The 26,502-nt window shown below is 46.8% G+C and overlaps 1 protein-coding gene and 1 long non-coding RNA gene across 4 annotated transcripts in view; one reads left to right on the top strand and one right to left on the bottom strand.

The window, feature by feature from the left end:
• LOC140598255 (uncharacterized) overlaps positions 1-20,438 on the top strand; it is a 69,440-nt gene extending 49,002 nt beyond the window's left edge. The window contains exons 2-4 of one of the 2 annotated variants that reach the window (XR_012000492.1): positions 16,130-16,195; positions 17,716-18,506; positions 18,903-20,438. This is a non-coding gene — a long non-coding RNA (uncharacterized lncRNA). Of the gene's footprint in view, positions 1-16,129; positions 18,507-18,902 lie in introns of both variants that reach the window. The other variant, XR_012000491.1, reaches the window with a different exon arrangement.
• The window catches only part of OTULINL (OTU deubiquitinase with linear linkage specificity like), a 31,090-nt gene extending 6,487 nt beyond the window's left edge, over positions 1-24,603 (bottom strand). Inside the window, exons 1-8 of one of the 2 annotated variants that reach the window (XM_072752736.1) lie at positions 24,433-24,586; positions 23,832-24,037; positions 6,124-6,283; positions 6,003-6,034; positions 5,811-5,902; positions 4,902-5,051; positions 2,574-2,702; positions 1,403-1,672 (exon numbers count right to left, since the gene is read on the bottom strand). In XM_072752736.1, coding sequence (XP_072608837.1) covers positions 1,403-1,672; positions 2,574-2,702; positions 4,902-5,051; positions 5,811-5,902; positions 6,003-6,034; positions 6,124-6,283; positions 23,832-23,856 — 858 coding nt within the window. In that variant the 5' untranslated portion in view covers positions 23,857-24,037; positions 24,433-24,586. Of the gene's footprint in view, positions 1-1,402; positions 1,673-2,573; positions 2,703-4,901; positions 5,052-5,810; positions 5,903-6,002; positions 6,035-6,123; positions 6,284-23,831; positions 24,038-24,432 lie in introns of both variants that reach the window. The other variant, XM_072752735.1, reaches the window with a different exon arrangement.
• Between the last annotated feature and the right edge of the window lie 1,899 nt (positions 24,604-26,502).

Here is a 26,502-nt window from a genome sequence, read left to right as displayed (position 1 = left end):
CACACTGCTTTCCAACTAGTTTTTTAATCAACTTTTATAAAAATTATTGTGCATTGCCAAAGAGAGCAAAGCAAAACAAAATCTCTTATCTATGGGGATAAAAAAAGTATTATCTGGATCTGAAAAAATTTTTTTAAGATTTTATTCATTTATTTGAGAGAGAGAGAGCATGTGCACAAGCAGAGGGAGGAGCAGAGGGAGAAGCAGACTCCATGCTGAGCGCAGAGCCACACAGGGCTCAATTTCACAACCCTCAAATCATGACCTGAGCTGAAATCAAGAGTCAGATACACTGAGCCACCCAGGTGCCCCTGGTTTTAAAATTCTTCAATAATTTATTTTAATGATTTTATTTATTTATTCATGAGAAACACAGAGAAAGACAGAGACACAGGCAGAGGGAGAAGCAGGCTCCCCACAGGAGCCTGATGTAGGACTCGATCCCAGGACCCCGGGATCACGACCTGAGCCAAAGGGAGATGCTCGACTGCTGAGCCACCCAGGTGCACCTCAATAATTTTTAAATAAGAGTTAATTTATTGTTTTTAGTAATCTCTACACCCAATGTGTAGCTTGAACTCATGACCCAAAGGTCAAGATTGCACACTCTTCCAATTGAGCCAGCCACACACCCCTAAAAATTTTCAATAATTTCATTTAGGGGTGCCTGGGTGCCTCAGTTGGTGAAGTGTCTGCCTTAGGCTCAGGTCATGATCCCGGGGTCCTGGGGTGGAGCCCCGCTGCTAAGCAGGGAGCCTACTTCTCTGTCTCCCTCTGCTGTTCCCCTGCTCCTGTTCTCTCGCTCTGTTAAATAAATAAATAAATAAATAATCTTTAAAAAAATACTTTCTATTTATCTGCAATAAGTAACCAAATGCTTTCCCAAACTTCATGTCATTTTCTAACTGGACTTTCTTTTGGTTAAACTCTGTTGCGGGAGAACCTGCCACCATCTAAGCAGCACAATAAAGGTTAGAAAGGGTTCCGGCACTGGTGCTCCCTGGTTGCGTGGCTGGAAGACATACAGCAAACAGCATGGAGCAGTGAAATCTATTCTTTTCCTCCTTTAATAAGGAGCAATAGTATCAACCTACTACCTTTAAAAAAAAAAAAAGATTTATTTGACAGAGAGAGAGAGAGAGTACAAGCAGGGGGAGTTGGCAGAGGGAGAAGCAGACTCCCCACTGGGCAGGAACCCGATGTGGGGCTCAATCTCAGGACCCTGGGATCATACCCTGAGTCAAAGGCAGATGCCTAACTGACCAAGCTACCCAGGCGCCCCCTCCCACTACCTTTTTGCAGTGGGTTTTATCATCACTGAAAGTAAACTCTAAGTGCCTGTGTTCAAGTACTGCCAGTATCGTCCTGAATCAAACACACAGGATTCTTCAGCCCCAATTACCTGCTCTAGTCCACATGTGTCGCCCACAGAATTCAGATGGTTTATCATGAAGCTTAAAGGGTCAGAGGATGTTTCCCGGGAAAACAGGAGTTGAAAAAGACTGGGAATGACTTTGTTAGTCTTCATTTGTTCATAAACTTCAGTGACTTGATATAGCATGATAAACTTTAAAGCTTCATACAGTTTATATTCCAGAAGAGGATCAGAAAAAAGGATGTTGCACATATTTCCTCTCTTGTGATAATCTTTAATTCCATTAAATTCAGTCCACTAAAAATAGATATAAAAGTGAAATTTACAGGGTAAAGGTGAATTCCTACACCCATGGCACAATTCTTAAAGTACTTATAAAAATAAACCAAAGATTAATATAGGGGAACTTTTTAACTTTTCATTTTATATCTTTTTCACCTTGATTTTTTTAATTCACAAGTATATATTACCTTTACAATAACAAACTAGTTTAAATATTTTTTTCAAAAAAGCACCACCAAGTAGGTAAAATATCAAGCAAGTTAGTTTCCTAAGACAGCTTAACATAGTTTGGTTACACAGAAGATATTCCAGAGACAATAGTACTAACTAGTATTCTTTACCACTCACCGGGTGCCAAGCAGAGATTAAAGCACTCCACATGTATTAACTCACTGAATCCTCACATAACCGTGCAGAGGACATGCCATTCATATATCAGTTTTACAGATCAGGAAACTACAGCACAGAAATGTTATGGTATTTACCAGGGTGGATTTATTTCAACAATTCAAAATCTGTGTTGATTAAAAGGCAGGACAAATTTAGTTCAAATCACAGCAAATGTGCTGTGCCCAAGCTATTCATAGGTCACACTCTAGAAGTGCATTTCTGAGTGCCCTCTCTGGACCCTGCACCCCATCTTTCAGAGGGAAATAGGTGAATGACTGTTAAGCTTTCCTGGCCAGCCCACAAAGCCCTCCTTAATTCATAACCGGTCTAATCATCATGTACGACATTGCTCATTCATTATTTGGAAGGTGAAAAGAACAGGAAAGCCAATCGTAAGTTCCTAGAAGAGGTGCTCCTGGCCACATGTCTCCTTATGTGGCATCGAGTGACATGCCTACCAGAGAAGAGTCGCTATATCTGTGGTGTGTGCTTTCATTCCTAGTCTTTTCTTCTCCCAAATGCTCACCTGTGTTTTCAATAAATCCACGCATTTACGCAATTTTCCAAACACATTGGAACCTGTATACTTCTCAGGACCAAAACTGTATTGCTGGATCCAATTACAACCTTGTGAAAAGAGCAGTTTTTCAGGAAGCTTGAAAAGGAAGTAGATTCCAACCATGATTAGTACCTCAATATTTGTGACACACGATTTAGAACACGTCACAGGGCATGATTTTATCTCACTTAGCAGTCTCCATTTAAAAACACTATAACAACAGTTGAATAAAAATATATAATTCCTTCTTTCAGATCTGTGGATTAAGTAATTTGGGTTGTATTCTTAATTTACAGTTTTACAACTGGTAAAAACCCACATAAAGATTATGTCTATGGGGGATCCCTGGGTGGCGCACCGGTTTAGCGCCTGCCTTTGGCCCAGGGCGCGATCCTGGAGACCCGGGATCGAATCCCACATCGGGCTCCCAGTGCATGGAGCCTGCCTATGTCTCTGCCTCTCTCTCTCTCTCTCTCTCTCTCTCTGTGTGTGTGACTATCATAAATAAATAAAAATTAAAAAAAAAAAAGATTATGTCTATGGAAACCATCTTTCTGCATAAAACCCTTCCCAAAATGCCTAGGTATATACCTTTAGAAATTATTTTTACCCAGACCATACTAGAATACCTTCACATACCAGGGAGCATGTGGATTTTAGAATGAGGGGGTCCCAACCTCACTCTGTCACTCACTAGCTGAGAGACAGCTCAACCAGGGCAGATTATTTACCCTCTTAGCCTCATCCTCCACCATAAATCAAGAATAAGACTACCCACTTTACAGGACTCTTTTTGGGATTAAATAAGAGTACATAAGTACATATGTACATTTCAGAGTACATAGGACTCTGATCCAGTGAAGGGATCTAATTCATTTTCCTGCCCAGTTGAGCTTGGGGAGCGCAAAGACTTGGTCATATTCTCTATCCTCAGCAACTAGCAGCAGACCTAGCACACCATGCACAAGCACTTGCTAGATAAAATGAAGCTAATAAAAAACAAATATAATTTAAAAAATGGTAAGGAAATAGAGCACATATAGCTACATATATATATATATAGTTTATATTTCTTTGTTCCTCTATCCTTAAATGTACATCCTAGATTAAACATCCTACATTCAAAATAAAAATTCATGTTGTTCATCAAGAACATTCTACCTTAGGGGGAAAAAAAGAATATACTGCCTTACACTGTTAAAATGAAAAGAAAAAAAAAAGAAGGCACAGACTGGGAGAACATATTGGCAAATAACATATCTGATAAATCATTGTACCCAGAATATATAAAGAACTTCCCGAGTTCAGTCAATAATAAAGTAAAAAGTAGAAATAATTTTTAAAAATGAATAGAAAACTTAAAAAATAAAAATTGACACAAGACTTGAACAGATACTTCTCTAAGAAGATAATATAGATGGCAAATAAGCACACGGAAAGACAGTCATCCTTCCATACTAGGGAAATGCCAACTAAAAGCACAGTGATACCAATGTACATAGTGGCTAAAAAAAAAATCCCAAATTAATCCTGGTTAGAATGTGGAACAACTGGAACTCTTACACATTCCTGGTGAAAATGCAAATTGGCAGAGCCACACTGGAAAATGGAACTTAGACCACATACCACATGACCCAAGAATCACTCCCAGGCATTTGTCCAAAAGGACAAAATCCTGTATAGGAATATTTATAAGAGCTTTGTTCATAGTCGTCAAAAACTGGAAATAATCCAGATGTCCTTCAAGTGACGAATGGATAAACTGTGTCGTACTCATGTCAAGAATACCAGTCAACAATAAAAAGGAATGAACTACAAATTCACCGATCACAGATGAATGACAATGCATTTTGCTAAGTGAAAGAAGTCCGATTCAAAAGGCTCCCTGCTGGATAGTTCCAGTTAAAGGATATTCTGGAAAAGGCAAAACTACTACAGGGACATAAGACCAATCAATGGTAGCCCCAGGCAAGGGGTGAGAAGGGTTGATTATAAAGGAATAAGGGGGAATGTCTGGAGCGCTCTATGTGTTTGTTGAAACTGAATAATATGCATAGAGTAAAAAAGTGAATTTTAGTAGACCACCTTGCTTATGGACAACAGATGCCCTTCTTGAGAAAAGATGGCATTAAAAACCAACGAGACCAAGTATGATGGCCTCTCTGAGATGGACAGGGTATGGCCTTTGAAGTGTCCTTCAGTCTCAGGACACAGAGCTGCCCATGGAAGACCTGCCATGCGCACCGCAGTCCCTGTCAGTATGACATTCCTCCACGCTCCCGTGTGCGGATGTACCTTCACGATGTCCTTCTCTTTCATCCAGGATGGAAAGGAGAGGCCTTGGCTGAATATCTGAAACAGCACTGACCTCAGAGCAGCATAATTATCTCTCTTTACTTGCCGGACACATTTAATGTGATGCCGCCAAAACAGCTCCTCACAAGCCTGTCCGCACAAAAGAAAAAGTTGGTTTTCGACTCCTCTGGATAAGAGAATAAACAAAATGAATTCATCATATTGTCAGTGAGGCATTACTCCCAAATAAAGTGGGCAACAGAAATGAAAACAATTCTAAATTATGAATATAGACCACATATCATTTTAAAGTGACTTTTGTGTGGACTAAGTCCACATCCTGCTCTTTCTGTTGATAAACTCCTGGAAGCCCAGGGCCAGGAAATGTCATTCTGGGGAGATGATGGCTACAACTTGACCACAGTGGAAAACAAAAAAAAACCATATACCTTAAGAACATGCTAAAAAGTACCTGAAACTTTCTTGCTGCTGACAAGGTTAGAGCACACTGCTGGGAATATTTACCAAGACTGGTCCAACAGGCAATTCAAAAAATCCTCAAAATCTTTTACAACCAGGTGCCTAATCCCTCCAAGGACAGAAGTCTCCCCTGCATGTGGAGATGGGCCATAGGCCTGGCAGGGGAAGCTGAAAAGAGTGCCACCCTCAGATTTCCTGAAATTACAGCCTAAATATTTCATGTCCTCATCCACGTCCTCAAAGGCTCTAGTTGACAGCCTGAAGCCACTGTGTGGCAGCTGCTTGGCTCTATCATTAGAGCCACAATTGTTTCTTGTGTAACATCTGGTGCTAGTTGATCTTTGGGCTTCATAAAGCAAAATGGAACGTTTGTTTCCTGACCTTACACACATATTCTGCATCGTCCATGACCTAGACCTACAGACACACCTTCCGCATCATCTTGGCACGTGGCGTCTCTCCTTTCCACTCTCTCACACAGTAACTCAGTAGGTCGACCTCCGCCTCCACGCTGAGGTTCCCTGGACCAAATCAAATATATAAGGTAGTTAATCTTCCCTTTCCTCACCTTTCTCGAACCCTCTCTGCACTTTAGAAATAGGAAAACATGAAAATATTTACTTTTGAATTTTCTCTGCAGATATCCAATCCACCTAAAAGATAAAGGGAACAACGGTATCAAAAATCTACTTTGAACAGCAAGGGCTTATTTGTTAAATGGGAAGATGATATGACTACCCACCATTTCAGCCAGTGCCCTAAATCATAGTGCATCCTCCTGAAGTAGCAGAGGGCAGGCACCAGAAATGAAGCTGCCAGCATCACTGACCCCTTTGCTATTCTCCACACGGTCCCTAAAGCTTGGCTGGTGACTAGCATCCAGGAGTAAACTTGGTCACTTCCTACAAAAAAAAATTAATAATTTTTTAAAAAAAGGCACATCACAATTACACAAGTCTGTTTTGTTTAAACGGGAAAAAATATATTGGCTAATTTTACCTGCAAAATGTCTACCATTTATTACATAAAGGTTTTTTTTTTTAATAAAGATTTTATCTATTTATTCATGAGAGACACTGAGAGAGAGGCAGAGACATAGGCAGAGGGAAAAGCAGGCTCCCCGCAGGGAGCCCAATGTAGGGACTTGATCTCAGGACTCCTGGATCATAACCTGAGCCGAAGGCAGGCACTCAACCACTGAGCCACCCAGGTGTCCCGATTATATAAACAATTTTTAAAGCATTCAAAAATTCAACCTGAAAAGTAAAACAATACCTGGTTCTCCTATAATCAGTGTTCTACGTAGGAATATCTTTGTTCCACAGAATTTACAGAAATAACCATAAAGAATATCGATTTCAGAATCCTTCGAACCAAAACCTGCCTCTCCTACTGCCCTGGCTGCGTGACTGCAGGAAACCTAACTTCTCTAACTCCGAATTGTCTTGGCTGCACTATTGGGGAAAATACTGACTCACCGGGGCAAAATGGAATGAAATTATTTAAGAACCAACACAGTGTGTCTGTGCACTGTGCTGCATTACCTGTTGAATCCAAGAATGGTTCCAGGAATTCTGCTGGACACCAGGGGACCTCCGTGATACCATGACCATATGGTTCTGCCCACTTGTATATTCTTAAATCATTATGAAACATAACAGATGGCATCATCTTCACACATAATGTGTGACTCAAATGGTGGGCTGGACATCATTTTCAGGAAGTGGACCCCTTAGAACAGCAGTGAAGTGGGGACAGATGTGCGGCTTATGATATACGCTTCCATTCCTGATTTGACCAGACAGAATGAATGAGCCTGGAGAGGTCAACTGTGTACTTACAATATTTTACCATGTGCAGCTGATTCCCAATTGTATTATGCTTGAGCATGTACAATGCTGAAATATAAATGAGGAACACAACTTTTGAACAGTGGCCAAACCTCCCAGGTTCATTGTGAAATAGTTCCCTCCCTGGCACAAGGTTTAGTAAAATTCCAGTAATTAACTATAGTAAAAGTCTCAGCAATTCAGGATCTACAATTTTAGTTTTTTTTTTTTTAAAGTGAGTTCCACACCTAATATGGCATTTGAACTCATGACCCTGAGATCACATGTTCGACCGACTGAGCCAGCCAGGTGCCCCAATTTTAGCATTTTTGATCATATAGATATTTGATATACATTTAAACTCTCACAAGGAAAGAATTTACCAGCAAATTAAGAAATAAAGTCACCAAAACAGAAATAAAGTTACTAGTAAATAAGAAGAGACATACTTAAACTACTTAAAAGGACATTTTCAAAAACAGGTACTATCTGTCTAGAATAATTCATTAGCTGTTCATTATATATTTACTACTGCCTAGATATTTAGTGCAACTTTTTGAGTTGTTTTAAAATGTAAAGCTATACTGCCTTTACATCTGTAATTTAGATTTGTATTAGTTCAGAGTGATTTTCTGACTGTAAAAATTCTGACAGATGCAAATACTATTAGTAAAGCCTTAAACTCAGGAAGAACTAGAATTTTGTCTAGGTGATACATAACTTCTTTTAATGTATTTATAAACATTTTCTAGAAAAGTAGAATATTATACATGATTTTACAGTTTATCTCTTCAAAGTAGACATCTTTTCACATCACTATATATAGATCTACATTTTTCTTTTTAAAGAATGCATAATATTTCTTTCTTTTTAATGATTTTATTTATTCGTGAGAGACACACAGAGAGAGGCAGAGACACAGGCAGAGGGAGAAGCAGGCTCCCCACGGGGATCCCGATGCGGGACTTGATCCTGGGACCCTGGGGGGTCATGCCCTGAGCTGGAGGCAGAGGCTCAACCACTGAGCCCACCAGGCGTCCCAAGAATGCATAGTATTTCAGTATAAAGACAGACCATCATATATGGTTTATTTTCCATTTTTCACTCTTACAAACATTGCCGAGACAGACATTATCCTCCAACGGTCCTTGTGGACTCACAGTAGCTTTTAGGATAATTTCAAGAAGAGAAGTCTCTGGGTCAAGGTGTGTGTACATTTTTAGTTTTGACAAGATATGGCCAAAGTGCCTTCCAAACCAAACCGTCAGTTAACACCCTCATCACATGTGTGAGTGCCTGCACTTCCCTCAACCCCAGTCCTGTTGTGATTTCACTCTGCTGTCTGCATTTCTGTAGGAACACATTCACATTGCTTCTTCTTCTAGGAAGAGCCTTCTAGAGCATCTGCCTCCCACTACTGGTGCTCATCTTTGTGCAGACTTGGAGGGCTTGAAGTCACTGAGGCGGGGTCTGGCTGCTGCCTCCTCCACAGGGCATGCTGCTCTCGTTTGTCACAGACTCTAACCAACCGCTGGCATCCTCTGAGTTACTGTCAGGGCCCTTGGGGCACTTGATTTGAGAGCCCCTAAACTGGAGCCTTCTCCTGAGCTTGAGCCTCTCTGGTAGCTGCCCAGGGCCTCCACGGGATCCAATACAGATTATAGCTCTTCTGACTCCTACACACACATACACACACACACACACCATACTTCCCTGGCCTCCTGCCCTCATCCTGAAACTACACCCCCCTCCAACCCAAGACAGCGAGATATAATCAACTTAACAGAAAAAAAACAAAAACAAAAACACGTGAGGGCTCAGTAAGCCTTTCCCATACAAACCTAGAATACAAGCTTGAGTTCCTGGCGTCCCTCTACCTAACTGGCACAGTTTTTGGCCAAGTGACTTAAACCAAGAAGGGCCAGGGAGCATAATCATGGGGGCTGGTGTGGGTGCCAGGGAGCAGGTGGGGCGGGAACCCTGAAGTCCCATGTGAGTGGCTGCAGCTTATAGGCAATACTGATGTGTTCATACAATGTATGACAATATTATGAGGGGCAGGGCTTCCTCATCTAAGGAGGGGAAGGGCAATGTTTTAGTAGGAGAATATATGGCTTCACAGGTAATTAAAATAGCTATAGTCTGAGTTTTGCTATATGCCAGAGCCATCTTATGTGCTTTGCAAGAATTCCCGCCCCATTCCTAAAGATGCTGCCCCACCCTGTTCCCCTCCCAGCCCTGCTCATGCCCCAGGGGCTTCACCTCCCTAAGCTTCCATGTCAGCCTGGGGGTGGAAACAGGTGCAACAGGGCCTGGCCCCCAGGGAGTCCTGCATGCCGCTAGCCCTTGCTGTCCTTCCTGCAGCGTGAGGCGGGGGTGGAGCACCGTGGCCTCTGGAGCTGTTGGGAGCATCCGTGTAAATGCTTCGGAGGCATGCTGAGGGCCACAGGGCAGACCCCGAGTCCCCAGTCCATGCTCATCATTTGACTGTGATTACTCCAACCACCCTTATTTTGCAGATGAGGAAGCTGCAAGGGAGAGAGAAAGACTGAATACATAAGCCATAAAGCTGGGATTCAAAGGCAGGGCAGCGTGGCCATCCCTGGGCCATCCAGCCGCTGGCTGACACATCACCATCCATCTTCAAAGTAGCTTTGCTATAGCAAGTGGAATTGAGACCCTCTAAAATGATCATGAAAAGCCACATCCTCCCGTCCCCCACGTGTGTCAGTCAGTAACTGGATTACAACTCCCAAGCCACAGCCATGGACAAGAGCACCGCAAATGAGGTGCCTCTCGAATACTGTTGCCATTACAACTTGGATGACCTCAAGAGGCAAATCTCACTTCCCCAAATACAGTGGAGGGGGAAAAGTTGCTCATGTCAGGCCCTTCACTAGGGTGCCCCCACCCAGCAGCCAGCAGGGAGAGTTCAGCAGGGATATCCCAACCCCCAGCCTCCCCTCCCCTGCTCCAGGGGACCTGGGCTTGGGCAATACTTACCCTGACAGCCTAGAAAGAGACCTACCCCCCACCCCCACCCCAGGAATGGGTCGTTGAACATAGTCCAAAGAGGGCTGAGGGCTAGACACGAAACGCAGGAGGGGGCAGGTTCTGGCAATGAAGCATCTCTGGGAAGTGAGACCTCAAGGAGGGCAGAGAGCAGAGGCTCCGTCGCAATCATGGCTTTGGTCCTCTTTCACGGTCATCAAGAGACACAGAAGGAAATGTTGTTTTAGTACTTTTGGAATGGACCACTTGGGTGGTGGCTGAAAAGAGGCCACCGTGCCCTTTGGTCCTATTGGAAAGTGCACTAACTGGGTCTCCCGGGCCACCTGGGTCAGCAGGACCACGTGGGGGAGACCCAGCGCACACAGCCAGCCACGATACCCCAAGGAATGTCACCAGGGCCTCCCGCAGTCAACACAGCGGCTGTGGGACAACAAGGCCTCCCCTGCCACCACTCAGCCTACATGTGGCAGGTGAGACCATGTCTAGAACCAAAAACAAAACATAACAGAGAGCCACCTTTCTGTGGTAAAATTCTACTTAGAATTTTTCCATTCCCTAAAATGTACCAGAGCTGAAATAATTCAAATATTCAAACAGGAAACCAAAAAGAAAAAAAACCCTGAAAATAAAACCAAAAGACACTGAAGGGCCGGAAACTGATTTGATGGCAGTTCGGGGGGGGGGGGGGGGGGGGGGGGGGGGCTGGGGGGGGTTGGGGGGAGTGGCGGGGGCTCCTGAGGGAAACTCTGCAGGGGCTCCCTGGCCCCCAAAACTCCTGGTGGTGTCCCCGGCCCAGACAGCCCATACTTTCCCACCTCCGCTCCTCCCAATCTGCTCATGGGACAGCGGCCCCGGCCCCTTCTCCCCACACAGAGCATCAGGCTGCTGACGCTCCTGAAGCCCATCGGGGTGAGCCAGGGGGCCAGGGCGGGGAGCTGGGCCTGGCCCCAGACCCGGAAAGGCGACTGAATCCAGATGTCCAAGAGCAGCAGGACGGAAGAAACACACACATTAACATCATCTTGTTAAAGAACTTTAAGACAAAAGATACGGATTTAATGTACTGACCACAACCGCTCTCCCCGCTACTTCAACGCCCTGGTCTGGCCCACTGGCAGGAGCTGGGACACTCCTCAACAGGCGGATTTGGAAGCCGAGGGGCGGGTGGGAAGGCCCCCGCACCGCACACTCCCCAGGACAAGAGGATCCAAGGGCCAGCGGCGGCTGTGACAAAGTGAGGCACGCGGGCATTTCACGGGTGTTGGTAAGCTTTTCATACTTTTCAGAGCTGAGTGCAGGAACACTGCCCCCTTTTGAAACCGTGAACGTGGCTTTCAGGTTTTCCTCATCAAGGGCAGGAAGTGCTGCAGGGAGGGAGGTGCCCAAATCTTACAGGGGGCACAGGAGAGCCTCTGGGAAGGCCTCCCTTGCACCCGCCGGGCCCTCCTCACTGATACTTCTTCCCCCACGCTGGCCTGACAGGCAGTGAACTGACAAGACAAATGCTCTGTCCTCAAAGAGCTCATGCTCCAGTGGAACGATGCCCTCCTGTCAGCAATGGCTGCTGGTTGGCTCGGGCATAGCCTGCACTCCCTGGGGTCAGCACACCCTGGCTTCGGGGGTCTCTCTGCAGGGACGCGGACTAACACAAGGCCCGGGGCGCCTGGGTGGCTCACTAGGTTAAGCATCTCCTCCAGCCCAGGGCATGATCCCGGGGTGCTGGGATCGAATCCCACATTGGGCTCCCTGCATGGAGGCTGCTGCTCCCTCTGCCTCTGTCTCTGCCTCTTCCTGTGTGTCTCTCATGAATAAATAAGTAAAATCTTAAAAAAATAAAAATAATAAAAAATAAATGAATAAAATCTTAAAAAACAAAAAAGTAAAACAGAAGGTCCTCTGAGCTGGATGCCCACGTAGCAGACAGACTTCCATCTCCCTGGAGGTCACCTCTCACAGGTCAGTTCTGAGAACCCAGAGGCTCAAGAACAAAGCAAAGTAATATACATTAGCCTAAACTAAACAAAACACTGGTATGCAACCAGAATGATAAACATGTAGAACAAATCCCGTGAGGCCAGCAAGGTTTCTAAGTCATGGGGAGCATCCAGGAGAGTACTAGAGAATTTTTAAAAGTCTGCACAGCAGTGTGAAGGACTGAATTTAAATGGCCTTGGTTCCTGAAAATTCATAGGTTAGCTGTGTGTTTTTATACCACTTATGGAGGAAATATTCTGGGAAAAAGTCCTTTTAACCAATCTTTGAACTGTAAGATTCAAAGTCTTTTGCATTTCAGTTCTCAATTAACAAATGACAGCCTTCCACTTAGTAAAGTACTATAAGCAAAAAGTGCAAGATCAGTATCCCTGAGGAAGAGAGCCACCAACCCAAGCCACCAAGGGTTTTTATCTTGAAAGTCATGACCAGTAAGACATCCAGCTGTAGCCCTGTTGTGCAACCCACTTGGGCTGCTAGCACAGCCCCACGGGACCCAGCATATGGTACGCAAGGCTCCTGTTCAATGGACTGTCCGGGAGGACGGCAGGAAACTGCTCCTTGCCAAATGCTGACAGGAGTGTGCATGTGTGCACACATGCGTGTACGTGTGTAATAATGTCATAGCTCAGAGGTTTTGTTTTGTTTTGTTTTTCCACTGGGGATAAGTTGAGGGGTGTAACTGCAACCCTTCACTTTAAAAGATAAGTTTAACTTTCTAATCGTGTGTAGGGGATTTTGAAACCTTCGAACTCTAAAAACACAACAGCTGCAGGTGGGATAGGGGTTGGAAGGTGTTCTCTGGGGAACCCCAGGACTCCAGACCACCTTATCCACCAACTTGGGAAATGAGCTCAACTGCCATATTCCAGCTGCAGGACCTCAGACAAGTCACTTAGCTTCAAGGATCCAAAACATCTCCCCACCTGAGAAGACCATCAGTGATAACAGAGGGTCAGAATGACATTAAACACAAGCCATGGATGGGTACCGCCGAGGCCTTCTACAAATGGGACGCGCCGCCTGAGCCTGTGCTACAACCTCCCCTCCACCTCTGGGGGTGGGGATGCCCTCCCATTGGTGGCAGACCATTTCCTTTTCTGGAACAGTTCTCTTTATTGACCAAAGTCTATCACTATTCTAGGAATATAGATTAAGCTCCTCCTGTGGGCTGGGCACTGGGCCAAGAGCTGATGATACAATTGTGAACACGAGACTGGCCTGTCCTCCTGGGTCTGGGGTGCCACCAAGACAAAGCTCCAAAGAAACACGGTTCCCCAGCAGAGGCAACATAGGTACCTGACCTAGCAGGGCCTGAGGCCTGAGGCAGAGTGGAGACCCCAGGCCGCACTGGGGGGTTCACAAGGAGGAACAAGGGTAGAGCAGCAGGGCCTTAAGATCCTGTTGGAGAAGCTGATATATGACATGAAGATCCAGGAAAGCTCCTGAGCAAGAGGCTGCTGTGGTCAGATCTGTAACCACAGCCGGGAAGGTTATCGCTTGGAGTCACAAGGAACACACCGCATTGCTCTTCTACATGACAACCTCAAGTCTTTCACAGAATCCCAGGAGGTTGTGGGGGAAGGACCTGGAGTTACCTTTGTTCTCCAGGGGCTGAGTTCAACAGTCCCGCACAGAGCGAAATACACCCCCAGGTGTTCCCTCTGCCCTCCACCCACCCCCGCCCGGTGCTCCCTCTGCTCTCCACCTTCTCCTGATGCTCCCTCTGCACTCCACCACCCCACCCGATGCTCCCTCTACACTCCACCCTCTCCTGGTGCTCCCTCTGCACTCCACTCCCTCTCGGTACTCCCTCTGCCTTCCACCCCCTCCCGGTGCTCCCTCTGCACTCCACTCCCACCCAGTGCTCCCTCTGCAATCCAGCCAAGCTTCAGGTTAGTTAGACATACTTATGACTGTGTCCTCCCACTGGCCTGAAAAGACCTCTCAGGGGAAAGCTGAATCTTAATTCACTGTGTACCTGGTCATGTGATGGGCTGTCGCCTCACACTCTTCACGTCTGAAGTGAAGACGCTGGAGCCCAGAGAATGTGAGTAGAAGTCTGAACTTGAACGACATGTTCTAACTGAAGGTCAGTGCCCTCTGAATTAACCTCAAACCTGCCTTCCTGGAGCAATTCTCTTCCAAGAATTCAAAACAATCAACAAGCCTGGACATAAGGCAGGATCATTTGCACTGTGCCTGCTTCTGCTCTACGTTAAACATCCTCAACTAGTCCTCATACGACACAGTCTGGGGTGTGTGGTGGGGGTCTCTTCATCATCCAGGTCACTCCCCTCTGAACCCATTCCACACTTACAGTGAGGCCACAAGACAGAACACAACGTCCTGAGTGTGACCTACCCAGGAGACAACATAAAACTCTGACCATTCCTTCATTCTAGCTCAGGGGTGAGAAAGTTTTCTGTATAGGGTCAAAGAGTATTTAAGAGTAAAGCTTGCCAGGCATCTGGTCTCTGTCCCAAGTACTCAAATGAGCCCTGACAATTAGAGTAACTATTAGACAGTAAACAGCAGGGCTGTGTTCCAAGAAAACTTATTTACAAACACTGAAGTCCAAATTTCATATAAGTTTCACATGTTAGGAAATTGAATTTTTGGTTTTTTTCCAACCATTAAAAAATGTCAAAACCATTCCTAGGTCACAGGCCATCAAAAAACTGAGTGGCACCAGATTCGGTCCAGGGACAGTGCTTTGCCAAACCCTGTTCTAGATGATTCACTCAAAGGATACATATGCAGCCTAAGACTATATTAGTTAGTACTGTACAGCCCAGAAAGAAAAAGCCATCAGCTCACAATTAGGCTGCCATTAACTTAAAGCCCTTTAGACCTGTTGCTGGAGGAAGTCTCCCTAACCTCTGAAGGGAGAGACAGGGATGGGCACCTTCATCCCACCCTTCTCAGATTTCCAGCAGGAAGGCTTTCCTGGAGACTTAGCTCTGGCCCTGGGCCTAGCCCTCTCTCACTTGACTCCTCCCCGAGGGAAAGCGCCTGGTCTGAGGGTAGGTTTGGGGAACCCCTTCAGGTTGGCCCCTCCTCCTTTGCTGGCAGAGAGGTGCCCTTGGGCCTGACCTTTAGGAGTGAGCTGAGCTCAGGGCATTGCTCAGCAACCCCATCTGGCCACACAAGTAGGACGTGTGGGTTTTATTATTGAGTTGACATTTTAAAAGTCTCTGACTATGGGGCGCCTGGGTGGTGCCGTCGGTTGAGTATCCAACTCTGGATTTCAGCTCCGGTCACCATCTCAGGATTGTGAGATGGAGCCCTGCATGGGGCTCTGTGCTGGGTGTAGTGTCTGCTGGAGATTCTCTCCCTCTCCCTCTGCCCCTCCTGCTCATGTTCTCTCTCGCTCTCTTTCTTTCAAATAAATAAATAAATAAAGTCTCTGACTCCTGTGGCTACCTTTCAGTTCATTCTGAACATGGGAAGGGAAGCAAGGGGTCACCATGCATTCAGGCTCTGTGCTTTCCACCTAGGAGTTGACTGAAGTCCCTGCTAACCTTCGTGTTCCTGGACCTGGTTCACTGCCTCAAACTGCCAGGGTTTGGTGGCACACTCTTAAGTCTTAGACCTTTAAAGATTAAGCCTGTCTTTAACCTCTAATGCAAATCACTTACAAAATGTGACTGAGAAAGAACAAAGAGTACACTCAGATGAACCGGTTCTTCATTTGCCCTGGGGTGATTTTTCCATTAATCAGACCCATTTGGGCTCTGTCGCTAATGGTTATCTTTCTAATTGGCTTCCCTTCCCCAAACCTTTTTCCACCCTGTAGCCAGTAATGTTTTTTGTTGGGTTTTGTTGCTTTTTTGCATTCAATGGGTATGTCATCTCCTATTTAAAAATATTTCTGGCTTTTCTTATTATTATTTCTGGTTTTCTTACCTGTAGGAAAGACATGAATCCCAGCAGCCAGTGAAGTGAGCTGGAAAGGCCTCTAAACAAGGTGTGAGAGAGGTAATGGTACATCATTAACTGTCTCTCCAACCTAGCCAGAAGCCACAGGGAGCCGGTTCTTCTGGAACCAGGAACCAGACACATCATACAACCCACAAGCCCTAGGAACCAACTAACTGGGAAGTCGAGATGGGCCCACCCCTGATGGCACCAAGCGAAGCGTCTGTATCCTTCTGAGCCTTCCTCCTCTCTCCGTTCACCAACCCAAGCACCTTTCCGTGGTCTTTCAGGTCTCCCCAGGAAAAGAAACCAGTGGCATCAAAACAAACTCCTCAAACACTGCAGACACTATACTGGAGGTCTCAGGGCCAGCAATATCACTACCACCCAGGCCTCTTAGAAATATAGATCCCCGGGCCATGGAAGCAGCATCTGTGTTCTGCAAGATCCCCAGCGATCCGCTCGCATCCCCACACCTGAGGGCCACCAGGATGGAGCCCTTGCCCTGGGTCCACCTGCACATTTTCTGATTTCCTGGGCTGGGGTTCCATCTTTTGTTAAGTTCCCAGGTGACTGCAATGTACTGGCAGCACTGAGAAATGCCACCATGGAGTACGGGCTTCCTCGATCCTGGGCTGTTGTGCTATCTCAAATAATATACTATCACATGCCCAATGAATTTTCTAAAATTCCTCTTAGAACAAATCATGCCAGGCAGTCTCACTGGTCATGCGATCCAACCACAAAGAGTGTGGCCGTTGTTTGTACCAACAGGAGGGGCGACTTTGACTAGCCAGTTGTGGCTGAGAGCAATGCCCGTCTAAACAGGGATTTGGCTGAAATTAATATTTAAGGAACCCAAGTATTCCTGCAGCCTCCAGCAAGGGTGACCAATAAATCCTGGCCTGCCTGGGACTCTCGCAGTTTTAGCACTCAAAGTTCCATGTCCCAGGACAATCTCGTGTCAGGCAAGTCGATGGCGGTCACCCTCCTTGCAGGGCCCCATGAGGCCTGACGCTGATTCTTTCCCCTTCTCTCCCAGCTGCCTCTTGCTCAAGAGGACTGGCCGGCAGTTCCTCCCTGAACACTGCTCCTGCCTCCTGCCTCCCTTCGCCTGTGCTCTTTCTTCTGCCTGCAACACCCTCCACCCTACTCATTCTCCAGCTGTCAGCTCCTATGTCACTTCCTGGGGCAAAGCCTCTGACCCATTCCCACCCCAGGGCTTGCTCAAGCCCCTGTTACTCGTTACTCCCTCAGTACACAGAGTCCCTTCCCCTTGAGGCACTTAGCACGGTTTACACAACTGTGCCTGTGTTTGATCAGGGTCTGTCTGCCTCCCTATTTAGGTAAACGTCTTAAGGACTGGGATTGTGTCTGTTTTCTCTGCTTTCTTAGTGCCTAGGCACGGGATAGATGGTTAATAAATATTTGTTGAAGAAGTAAAATGAATCCATGGGGTTCCATGGCAGACACTGGCAGCTTCCCTCATATCCGTTCTCTCTCATTCCATAGAAATGGACTCCTGACTTGTAGCTGGATACATGGCTAACTTGAATAAAGGCTATGTTCTATCCCCCCAGGTCCTGGGTGTCGCTGTGTGAGTGAATTCTAAGAAGCATTATATACAATCTCCAGAAGTTCTGTTAAGAGAGATGTATTCCCTGTCCTTCTTCCTCCCTCCTAGCTAGAATGTAAGTGTGGCAACTGATGTTTGACAGACAGACTGGACCATGAAGGAGCTACTCATGGAAGCCATACACAGTGGAGATGAAGTGGGAAGAGTCCATCCCAGCCCCAGAGAGCCACCTCTGAGCTCTGACAATGAGGGAAATAAACTTGATTCACTTATTTGGGGTTGCTCTGTTATTCCATCATACGTAATCTTAACAGCCTCTATCCTGGTGCTCCCTTCTAACTTGGGATATGTATGTCAGAGACAGGGAGCAGACCAGTGTTTTCTCTTCCCTTACACTCATGTAAATACAAAGGAGGAAATGAGAATGCGAAGTGGTCGCCCTAGTGGGATGGCTTCAAGGTAGAGAAATGTGCCAGCACCAGGGAATCAGGAACCCACAGTCTGGTCCTAGAGAGCTGAGCGACTCTGTACCTCAGCTTCCTATGAACAAACATAAGGAGACCAGGCCCCTTTATCCACCAAAGGCCTCTTTATGTTAATTTGTTTCAGAGTTGTGTTGGAGGGGGAGTCACACTGAGGCACAAGGCACAGGATTTTAAGTAGTTGTGAAACAACTGAAGTTCAACTACACTTAAAACATTACCCAAAACTTGCACCACAGGAAAGATGCTCTGAACACATACAGAAGTTACATGAGACCATCATGAATGCCAGCAACTACTCCAATCCTCCAAAGTAAGTACATGCCTGAGTCTACAGATCTATCCCAGCAGGGCTTTCCTGGAGGAGACCAGTTTCTAAAATCAGCAAGAATTTTTTTTTTTTTTTTTTTTAATTTAGGAGGAGCCTGGGAAGGAGGGAGAAGGAGAATTGTAACTTTGGAGGTTACAGGCTCCACATTTTAAACAAATCAATCGATGAGGCATAAATAGGAGAATACATTGGAATATTAAAACATGAAGAACAAGATAGCACCAGTCACCAAGCACTGGCTGTACAAGTCCCATATCATAACAGTCATTGAGCTTAACAAAAGTGAATTTAGTACATATTTAAAAACCAAAGACACTGTGGATAAAATTGATCTCATAAACTCTCTTTCGGTTCAAATGATTTTTCTCTCTACTTCAGATTGCAGGGGAAGGAATTGATCTGCCCAAGTCTTAATACCAATTCAGGCGCTAAACCGAGGGACCCAGCGTTTATAATTCCACTGGCTACAACTGCTTTTCAAGGTAAGTGGACAACTTCATCCTTAGCTACAAACTGAACTCCAAGTTCATTTTTAAAATGCCAAGTAACATGCCAAAGAGCTGAACCATCTGCTGGCATCAGTACCATCCTGCCCTTTATATCTAGATGGTGAGTGATTCTATGCAGCCAACGCCAGACGCCAGTGCTGGCTTCCCACCTCTTCCATTTCCCTTTCCTGTCAGCTGACCTGCTTCCTCCAAGGCATTTCAATCTGTCCTAATGACCTGGGACACATGACTTGGAGACACAAAGCCCTCAGTTTTCCTGTCACTGTAGACCTCGCGGGAAAGGTGAGGTCTTCCCGTCACAAGTCCACAAATATGCCCACGATGTACCACGCAAGAAGGAATTTATTCACTTCTCCTGAATTTGGGGGACTGAAGGCTCTGGCAACTCTCTGCCCTGGGAGAGACACAAGCTGTTCAAAGACCACTACCTGAAGAGCTCCCACCCCGAGCAACCCCGCCCACCACAATCCATGAGGCCTGCACCCCCTGCGGCTGGCTGTCCCCAGCCTCGAGAGAGCAGGGAGCTGGACTGGACGGGAACACGAGAGGCCAGTATGCCTCTCTTTCTCTCTCTCTCTCTCTTTTATAAAAGGCTTTTATTTATTTATTTGAGAGAAAGAGTGAGAGGAGAAAGCACAAGCAATGGAGTAGGGGTGAGGAAGAGAGACAAGCAGACTCCCCACTGAGCAGGGAGCCCAATGCAGGGGGGTGGGGGCTTGATCCCAGCACCCCAGGGTCACGACCTGAGCCAAAAGCAGAGGCTCAACCACTGAGCCACCCAGGCGCCCCTGCTTCTCTTTTTTCCATGGTTAACCCTTGATGTTGAATGAGATCCCACTTCTCTAAATTGAAGGGGAGGGAGTCTCATGAGAAACTAACTTCCAACTACATTACTTTTCCCTCTGCTAGAAGACTAACCCTAATGTTCATAAAAGCCAATTACAGAGCAAGCAGAGAGAGAGCTAATACAGTATTTTAAATCACTATATAGCTACCATCCAACAATCCCACAGACTCAAAGTCATTGATACATGGTTGAGTCAACAACAAAACCTATGAAATTCTTAATTCAGAGATTCATGGCATGGCATTTTATGTGCGAGAGTTTCTGAGATTTTTGTTTATTACTTGAGAATCCCAGCAATGGAACTAACAGACAATAGTCCTTAGTCTCCTGGAAATGCACATAAGCATTTTATCATCCTCTTATTTTAAACATGATGCCACCTGCCTCTTCTGGCTCCAATTAAATGAGAAAGTCATAAAATGGGGTATGACCAGAACAAAAGATTACTGGCAAAACCAGTGCATAAACAAAGTTTTCTCTGTTGATTCACTGTGAAATAACATTTACTTGTCTTCCACTAAGTTAATTACAAATCAATAAATGTGTATGAAACCTCCATTCTGAGAGCAGGTTTTTTTTAGATAACTGAACATTTACCAGGGGATTCCAGTGGACAAGAGGCAAAGGTCAAATACTCAGGTGCTATCACTCACTCACTCCTCTCCAGAAGACACAGGGGCTTTCATAGCTACAAAAAAGCAACCACGTATATTGGAAATTTTGGCTCAATCCTGATGATTTTTTCATAATCTCACTTCTTCTGTACCCCAGACCTGTGAGTTATGTGGAGCGACACTAGGGTATTAAAATGATAACCCAACTTTAACTGAGAAGAGCTGAAACGGAGGGAGGGAACCAGGAGACTAGAGTGCTCTCAATTATAACCCTGAACCGTGTTTCAGGAGACAAAAGAGGTGGATGGTGAAGAGTCAGTTTTAGGTGGAGCCATGCTGCAGAGTTTGAATCCTGGCCACCACTTACTGGCTTGAAACTTTGAGCAAAATCCATAACCACTCGGAGCATCAGAGTGGTGGTTGTAAAGATGACAGACTCTCCATGGGCAGTCTCCGTGGCCAACACCACGAGAAGAACCCAAATGCCCACTGTTTCCGTGGCAAGGACAACAGTGGTGCTACAGGCCCAGGAGACAGCACCCGCCCGCTCCAGGAAGCCAGGTGAAAGGTCATTTTCGAGTTCATAACTATGTCAATCAAGGATTTCTACTTGGCCAAAGCACCTGGTACCAACATTTACATTTCATTTGGCATCGAATCTATCTCACAGAAACGTAAAAGTATCAAAGTGGGCCAAACAGGCTGGCAAAAAATACCAGCTATGGACCACTTGGTTTTAAACATTGTGTTGTGCTTTAATTGGAGCGTTTGGGTTTTGCTTGTTTTTGTTCCTAAGCTCTCAAACTATCTTTTAAAGCTGGAAAATAGGGATCCCTGGGTGGCGCAGCGGTTTGGTGCCTGCCTTTGGCCCAGGGCGCGATCCTGGACCCGGGATCGAATCCCACGTCGGGCTCCCGGTGCATGGAGCCTGCTTCTCCCTCTGCCTGTGTCTCTGTCTCTCTCTCTCTCTGTGACTATCATAAATAAAAAAAAATAGTAATAAAAATAAAAAATAAATAAAAAAATAAAGCTGGAAAATACTTCTCTTTAAGGTTACAACCAATACACAAAGAACCTCAGCTACTCACTCCTGTCCTCTTTGGGATGCATTGACCACTGCCAGCACCCCTCTCACCCATTGATCAGTTCCTTGAGGGCAGAGTCTCTGAAGGCACTGGTTCTAGAATGAGATCACAACTCATAGCACCCCTTTGCAGTCTGTGTTGAGGAGGAAATGTATGAGTCCCCACAATCCCCATCACTTTTCTTGCCATGGACCAGCTGCCTGGTTCTTAGCTGTCCTTGCCCACTCTCCCTTTAAACACAGAAGTGCTCACCAGGTAAAGTCACCTGTCTACCCATACCAAGTGTGGTACCTAGGATTGCCAAAGGGAATGGGGCAAAGACTGCATTGGGTGGACCAGAAACATCTGCTTTGTACATAAAGTCACCCTTGAACAGCTTTGGAATAATGTATTCCATAATATTGAGGAACACATCTTTTAATTAGTAAAAAAGTCTACACGGAAAGTGGGAAATCTTGTACAAGTTGTATGTGACTTGTTATCAACAAAATAGAGATAAAAATAACAATGAACTCATGATGAGTGCTTACTGTGGGCCAGGTATAGTTCTAAGCCCTTTCTATGGAATAGACAACAGAAAATTTAAAAAATACCAGCCACGGCAACCCTGGTGGCGCAGCAGTTTGATGCCGCCTGCAGCCTGGGGTGTGATCCTGGAGACCTGGGATTGAGTCCCACATCGGGCTCCCTGCATGGAGCCTGCTTCTCTCTCTGCCTGTGTCTCTGCCTCTCTCTCTGCGCCTATGAATAAATAAATAAAATCTTTAATAAATAATAAAAAAATAAAAATAAAAAATACTGGCCATTACCATTATTTCTAAACTTTCTGTTTAGCATTAGGCTCTTTTCCAAACCAAACTTTACTCAGACCAGAGGGATCCCTGGGTGGCTCAGCAGTTTAGCGCCTGCCTTCAGCACAGGGCATGATCCTGGAGTCCCGGGATCAAGTCCCACATCGGGCTCCCTGCATGGAGCCTGCTTCTCCCTCTGTCTCTGTCTCTCTCATGAATGAATAAAAAAAAACAAAAAAAAAAAAACAACTTTACTCAGAACGGTATGTAAAACAAGGAAGGCAAGGGGGTAAAAAAAAAAAAAAAAAAAAAGCAAAAGCAGAGATGCTTTATATGTAGCAGGAGGGAGGGGATGTGGCTGATGGGTCCCCCAGTCCACACTGGGCATTCCTGCCACCCCAGGCTAGCCCCTAGGGATAGCTACCCTGGCATCCTGGAGTTCCCCAGGGCATGGCTACAAACTTGCAGTCTTTTTGGTGAAGAAGCACAGCAGTCTGAACTAATCATAACAGTTAATGACTTGGAGGCTTGGCCAGAGGCAAAACAGACCAGGAAAAATATGGGGCACACATGCCCTCCTCAAATGCCCGACTGCCAAAGGTATGTTGGGGATTTTGAGCTGCTCCTCTGGTGGGTGAGTCTTCCCGCTTCCTCTTTCTTCCCCAGTCTTGGGGCCTTGGGGCGTTGCACCAAAGATCCTGGGTGCCACTTCCCTAATATTGCAATTCTGGCAGTCTTTCCCCTAATACTGTGCACAGATGTTTAGGTCATGATTCTCAATATCCAAACACTTAAAAAGAGTAGAAATGGCTACCAGAAAATTCTTTCCATCCCTACCTGTTCTGTGGGCTGCTGTCCATTTGGTTTTTATTGTCAAGTGTGACTTGTTAGCACTTGCTATTTCCTCAGAAGTGAATCTTGCTTAGTCTCTCTTATCAAAAGAGGCATGGGTAAAAATAATTTGCTCCCACCCTAGTTTTGGCAAATGCTTTAAAACCTTTTCCCCCGAAACACTACCTGTAAAGAAGGGAAACTATGCTAAGTCCTCAGAGGTTACAGGTTATGTTTTGGAGAAAAAAACAAAACAAAAACCAAAGTTTTCCATAACGTGATCCTTGAATCACATGTTTCCACTGCTGCACACCAAGTGTGGTCCCCATAGGCTGGAGCCGAGGAAAGAATGGTCTCTGGGCTCACCCGTGTTGGCACACTTTGACTTAATGCATTGGAAAGAAAAATTCCTGGCCATTACATTAAGCCCAGAGTAGGCACCCTTCTGCCTCCCAACCACTCTCTGCTGCTGAGCCCCACCTCCACCTCCAGGTGGCTTTCCCTCCCCAAATAAGGCCAGGAGAGGAAAGAAAATCACATCATAGAAAGTTCAAATGAATACACCCAGAGGAAATATTTAGCTAAGCCTATCATAATTCAAGGTGCAGAAAGGTCGAAAAATGAGTTCACCTTCCCAAGTTTTGAGGTCGATCATAGCATTCGAGGCTGGGGGCACCGTACGGATCAGATCTCCCACGGTCCCTGTCCACGAGGCCCGTGGCCGTGGCTTCTAGGCGCACAGCGCTGGGCAGGATGAGGTCTAGCCCCCGCGTCCTGACTCCCAGGGCCGCCCAGTCTCCACCACGCCCAGCAGCGCAGGTGTGGATCGGAAGCTCCTGCTGGGGCCGAGAACCCCGGTCAACAAGCAGCCCGGGCACCTGCGACTTCCCATCAACGCCGCAGGACCCTGAGCCCCACCCGCAGGACGCGGGGACGGCCCGACACCGAGCAGCCGCTGCGTTCCCGGCCCGGAAGCGGCGGCTGCGCCCCCCTCGGCGCCCTCGAGCGCCGCCTGCGCCGCCGCTCCGCCCCCTGCCGACCCGCCGGCCCCACCGGCGCCCCAGCCCGAGCCGTTCGGCCCGACGGCACAGCTCCCGTTCGGCTGCGTGCGGCCCCGCCCTCGGCCGCGGCCCCAACCCGCACACCCCAAGCCGCGGGCCGCGCCGACCGCCGGGCGGAGGACAGCGCGCCCCGCCCGCCCCGCCCGCCCCGCCGCCGGCCCGGGGCCCACCTCGCGCTCGCGCCCGCGCCCCCGCCCGCGCCCGCGCCCGCGGGGGGCTTCTCCGCGCCGCCATGCAGGCCGCGCGCTGCGGACGGGCGCGGAGCTTCCCGCGTCGGTCAGTCGGACACCGCGGCCGCCCGCCGGCGCCAGGAACCGCTTCCCCACGGCTGGAGGCTCGGGAGGCGGGGAGCGGACGCCACGGACCGCGCGCCCGCCCCGGAGACCGCCGACTGACGCGCCGGGCAGCCAATGGGAGGCCGCGGCGGGGAGGGGCGTGGCCGGGGTGGGCGGGGCCTCGCGGGGCGGGGCCGGGTGGGCGGGGCCTCGCGGGGCGGGGCCGGGTGGGCGGGGCCTCGCGGGGCGCGGTCGGGGTCCGCAGGCTTCGGCGCGCTCTGCGGGGCGAGGGGAGGGCTGCTGGGCTCCACGCCCGCTGCTCGGGGGACCGGCTGGGACTCCCCCCGACGCTGCCCGTCAGCTCCCTGGCACTCCACGTCGGAAGTCCATGGAGTGGGAAGCAATAAACCTGGCGGGCGGGATGACCGGGGAGAAGGACCCGTCTCCGTGGCGCGGGTGCAGAAGGATTCCTTCTGCAGGATTCCCCCGGCCAGGGACAGTACGCCGCTGGTGGATCCGGACCGGGACCGTGGGAAGAAAGACTGTATCTAGATGTACCTGCCGGCCCAGGGCCTCCTTCTTCCAGGAGACTGGACAAGTTCTTTGATCTTGATTTCTCCCTGGGTCAACAGAACGGGGTTATACTTAGAAGTCATAGTTTACTTCAGGAGCTGGAATCTTTGCATTATTGACAAAATTAATCCCCTGATAAAATTGTTGATCAAAAGGAAAAAATAAACAGCCCAACAATAAAAAGGCGCTGACAACAAGGTTCTTTTGCCCCTGATTTTCTATTCAGAAGAAAAAGGAAGAAAATGAAAGTCCTGGTGAACATTTCCTTCTTCTCCACCATATACTATTCCAGACTTGCATGCAACATGCTTGGACACCGTATAAAACAAATTCCAGACTAAAGAGGAATATGGAAAACACTGGAAATTTAGGTGGCCCCGGTATAGTTAGGGCAGTATCAAAGAATGGAATCACCTCTTTTTATGAATCTCGGAGCACAGGATCACAGGTCTTTGGCAACTCGGTAAAATTCCAAGAGCAACAGCAATTAATTTAATGCTAGGCATTTACTGACAGCTGACATCAGGCCAGGCACTTTGAGAATTCCTTTATGTATTACATTACATGTTATTTCACTTAATCCTCACACCTGCCTATGATGTAGGTAGGCACTGTCACTATCTAAGGTTTATAGGGAAAGTAAGGCTCAGTAAATGCTAATGCAGAAGTTGAAATAAGATCTGACTCTCCATCACCCCACCACTCTGCAACAATCCATGATTCACAAAATAAAAATGCTCCTAAACTCTGCTGCATGTTTAGAAAAAAATCCCTTTTATCCAAATCAAATTTGAATACAAGCGGGTAGTTTTCTGCAGCCATAAACCATGACTTGCATGTAGTGAGTCATGTTGCTCATGCAAAGTAAATGGCATAAAATTGCTGTGCCTAATTAAACCTAAACAAGGTTATAAGCAATGATGAGTAAAATTGCCTATTCTAGAAGCTGAACATTTCTTGTGGTATAATAAAATGTACTGAAGTCCTTTAACCGCAAAACAAATTAGCCAGTACCTTGCACTCCTCCAACAAGATAATATTTATGAACACAGCTGTTTGGACTCAGCCTAAAATCCTTTCAAATAATTCATGGTCAGGATTTTGTGGTTTGCTGTAATGTTCATTGTTACTCCAAAAGCTGAGAGGGTGGCCTCTTAAAATAGTACTGTACTTATAGACGTAGACCTTGAAGCCAAACTGCCTGGCCTGGCTGCATACTAGCCACATGCCTCAGTTTCCTTCCTTAAGTATCAAATGGAGCTTCTATGAGTACCTTCCCCATGGGGTTGTTATGGGGATGAAGTGATTAAATATGTCCAAAACCCTTAGAGTAATGCTTGGCACATTGTAAACACTATATAAATATTAGCCAAACAAAGGATGTGACTACAC

Source organism: Vulpes vulpes, chromosome 3 (assembly GCF_048418805.1).
Source record: "Vulpes vulpes isolate BD-2025 chromosome 3, VulVul3, whole genome shotgun sequence".
NCBI lineage: Eukaryota > Metazoa > Chordata > Mammalia > Carnivora > Canidae > Vulpes > Vulpes vulpes.
Note: the sequence above shows the minus strand (reverse complement) of the source record. Positions and strands in the feature narration are given on the sequence as shown.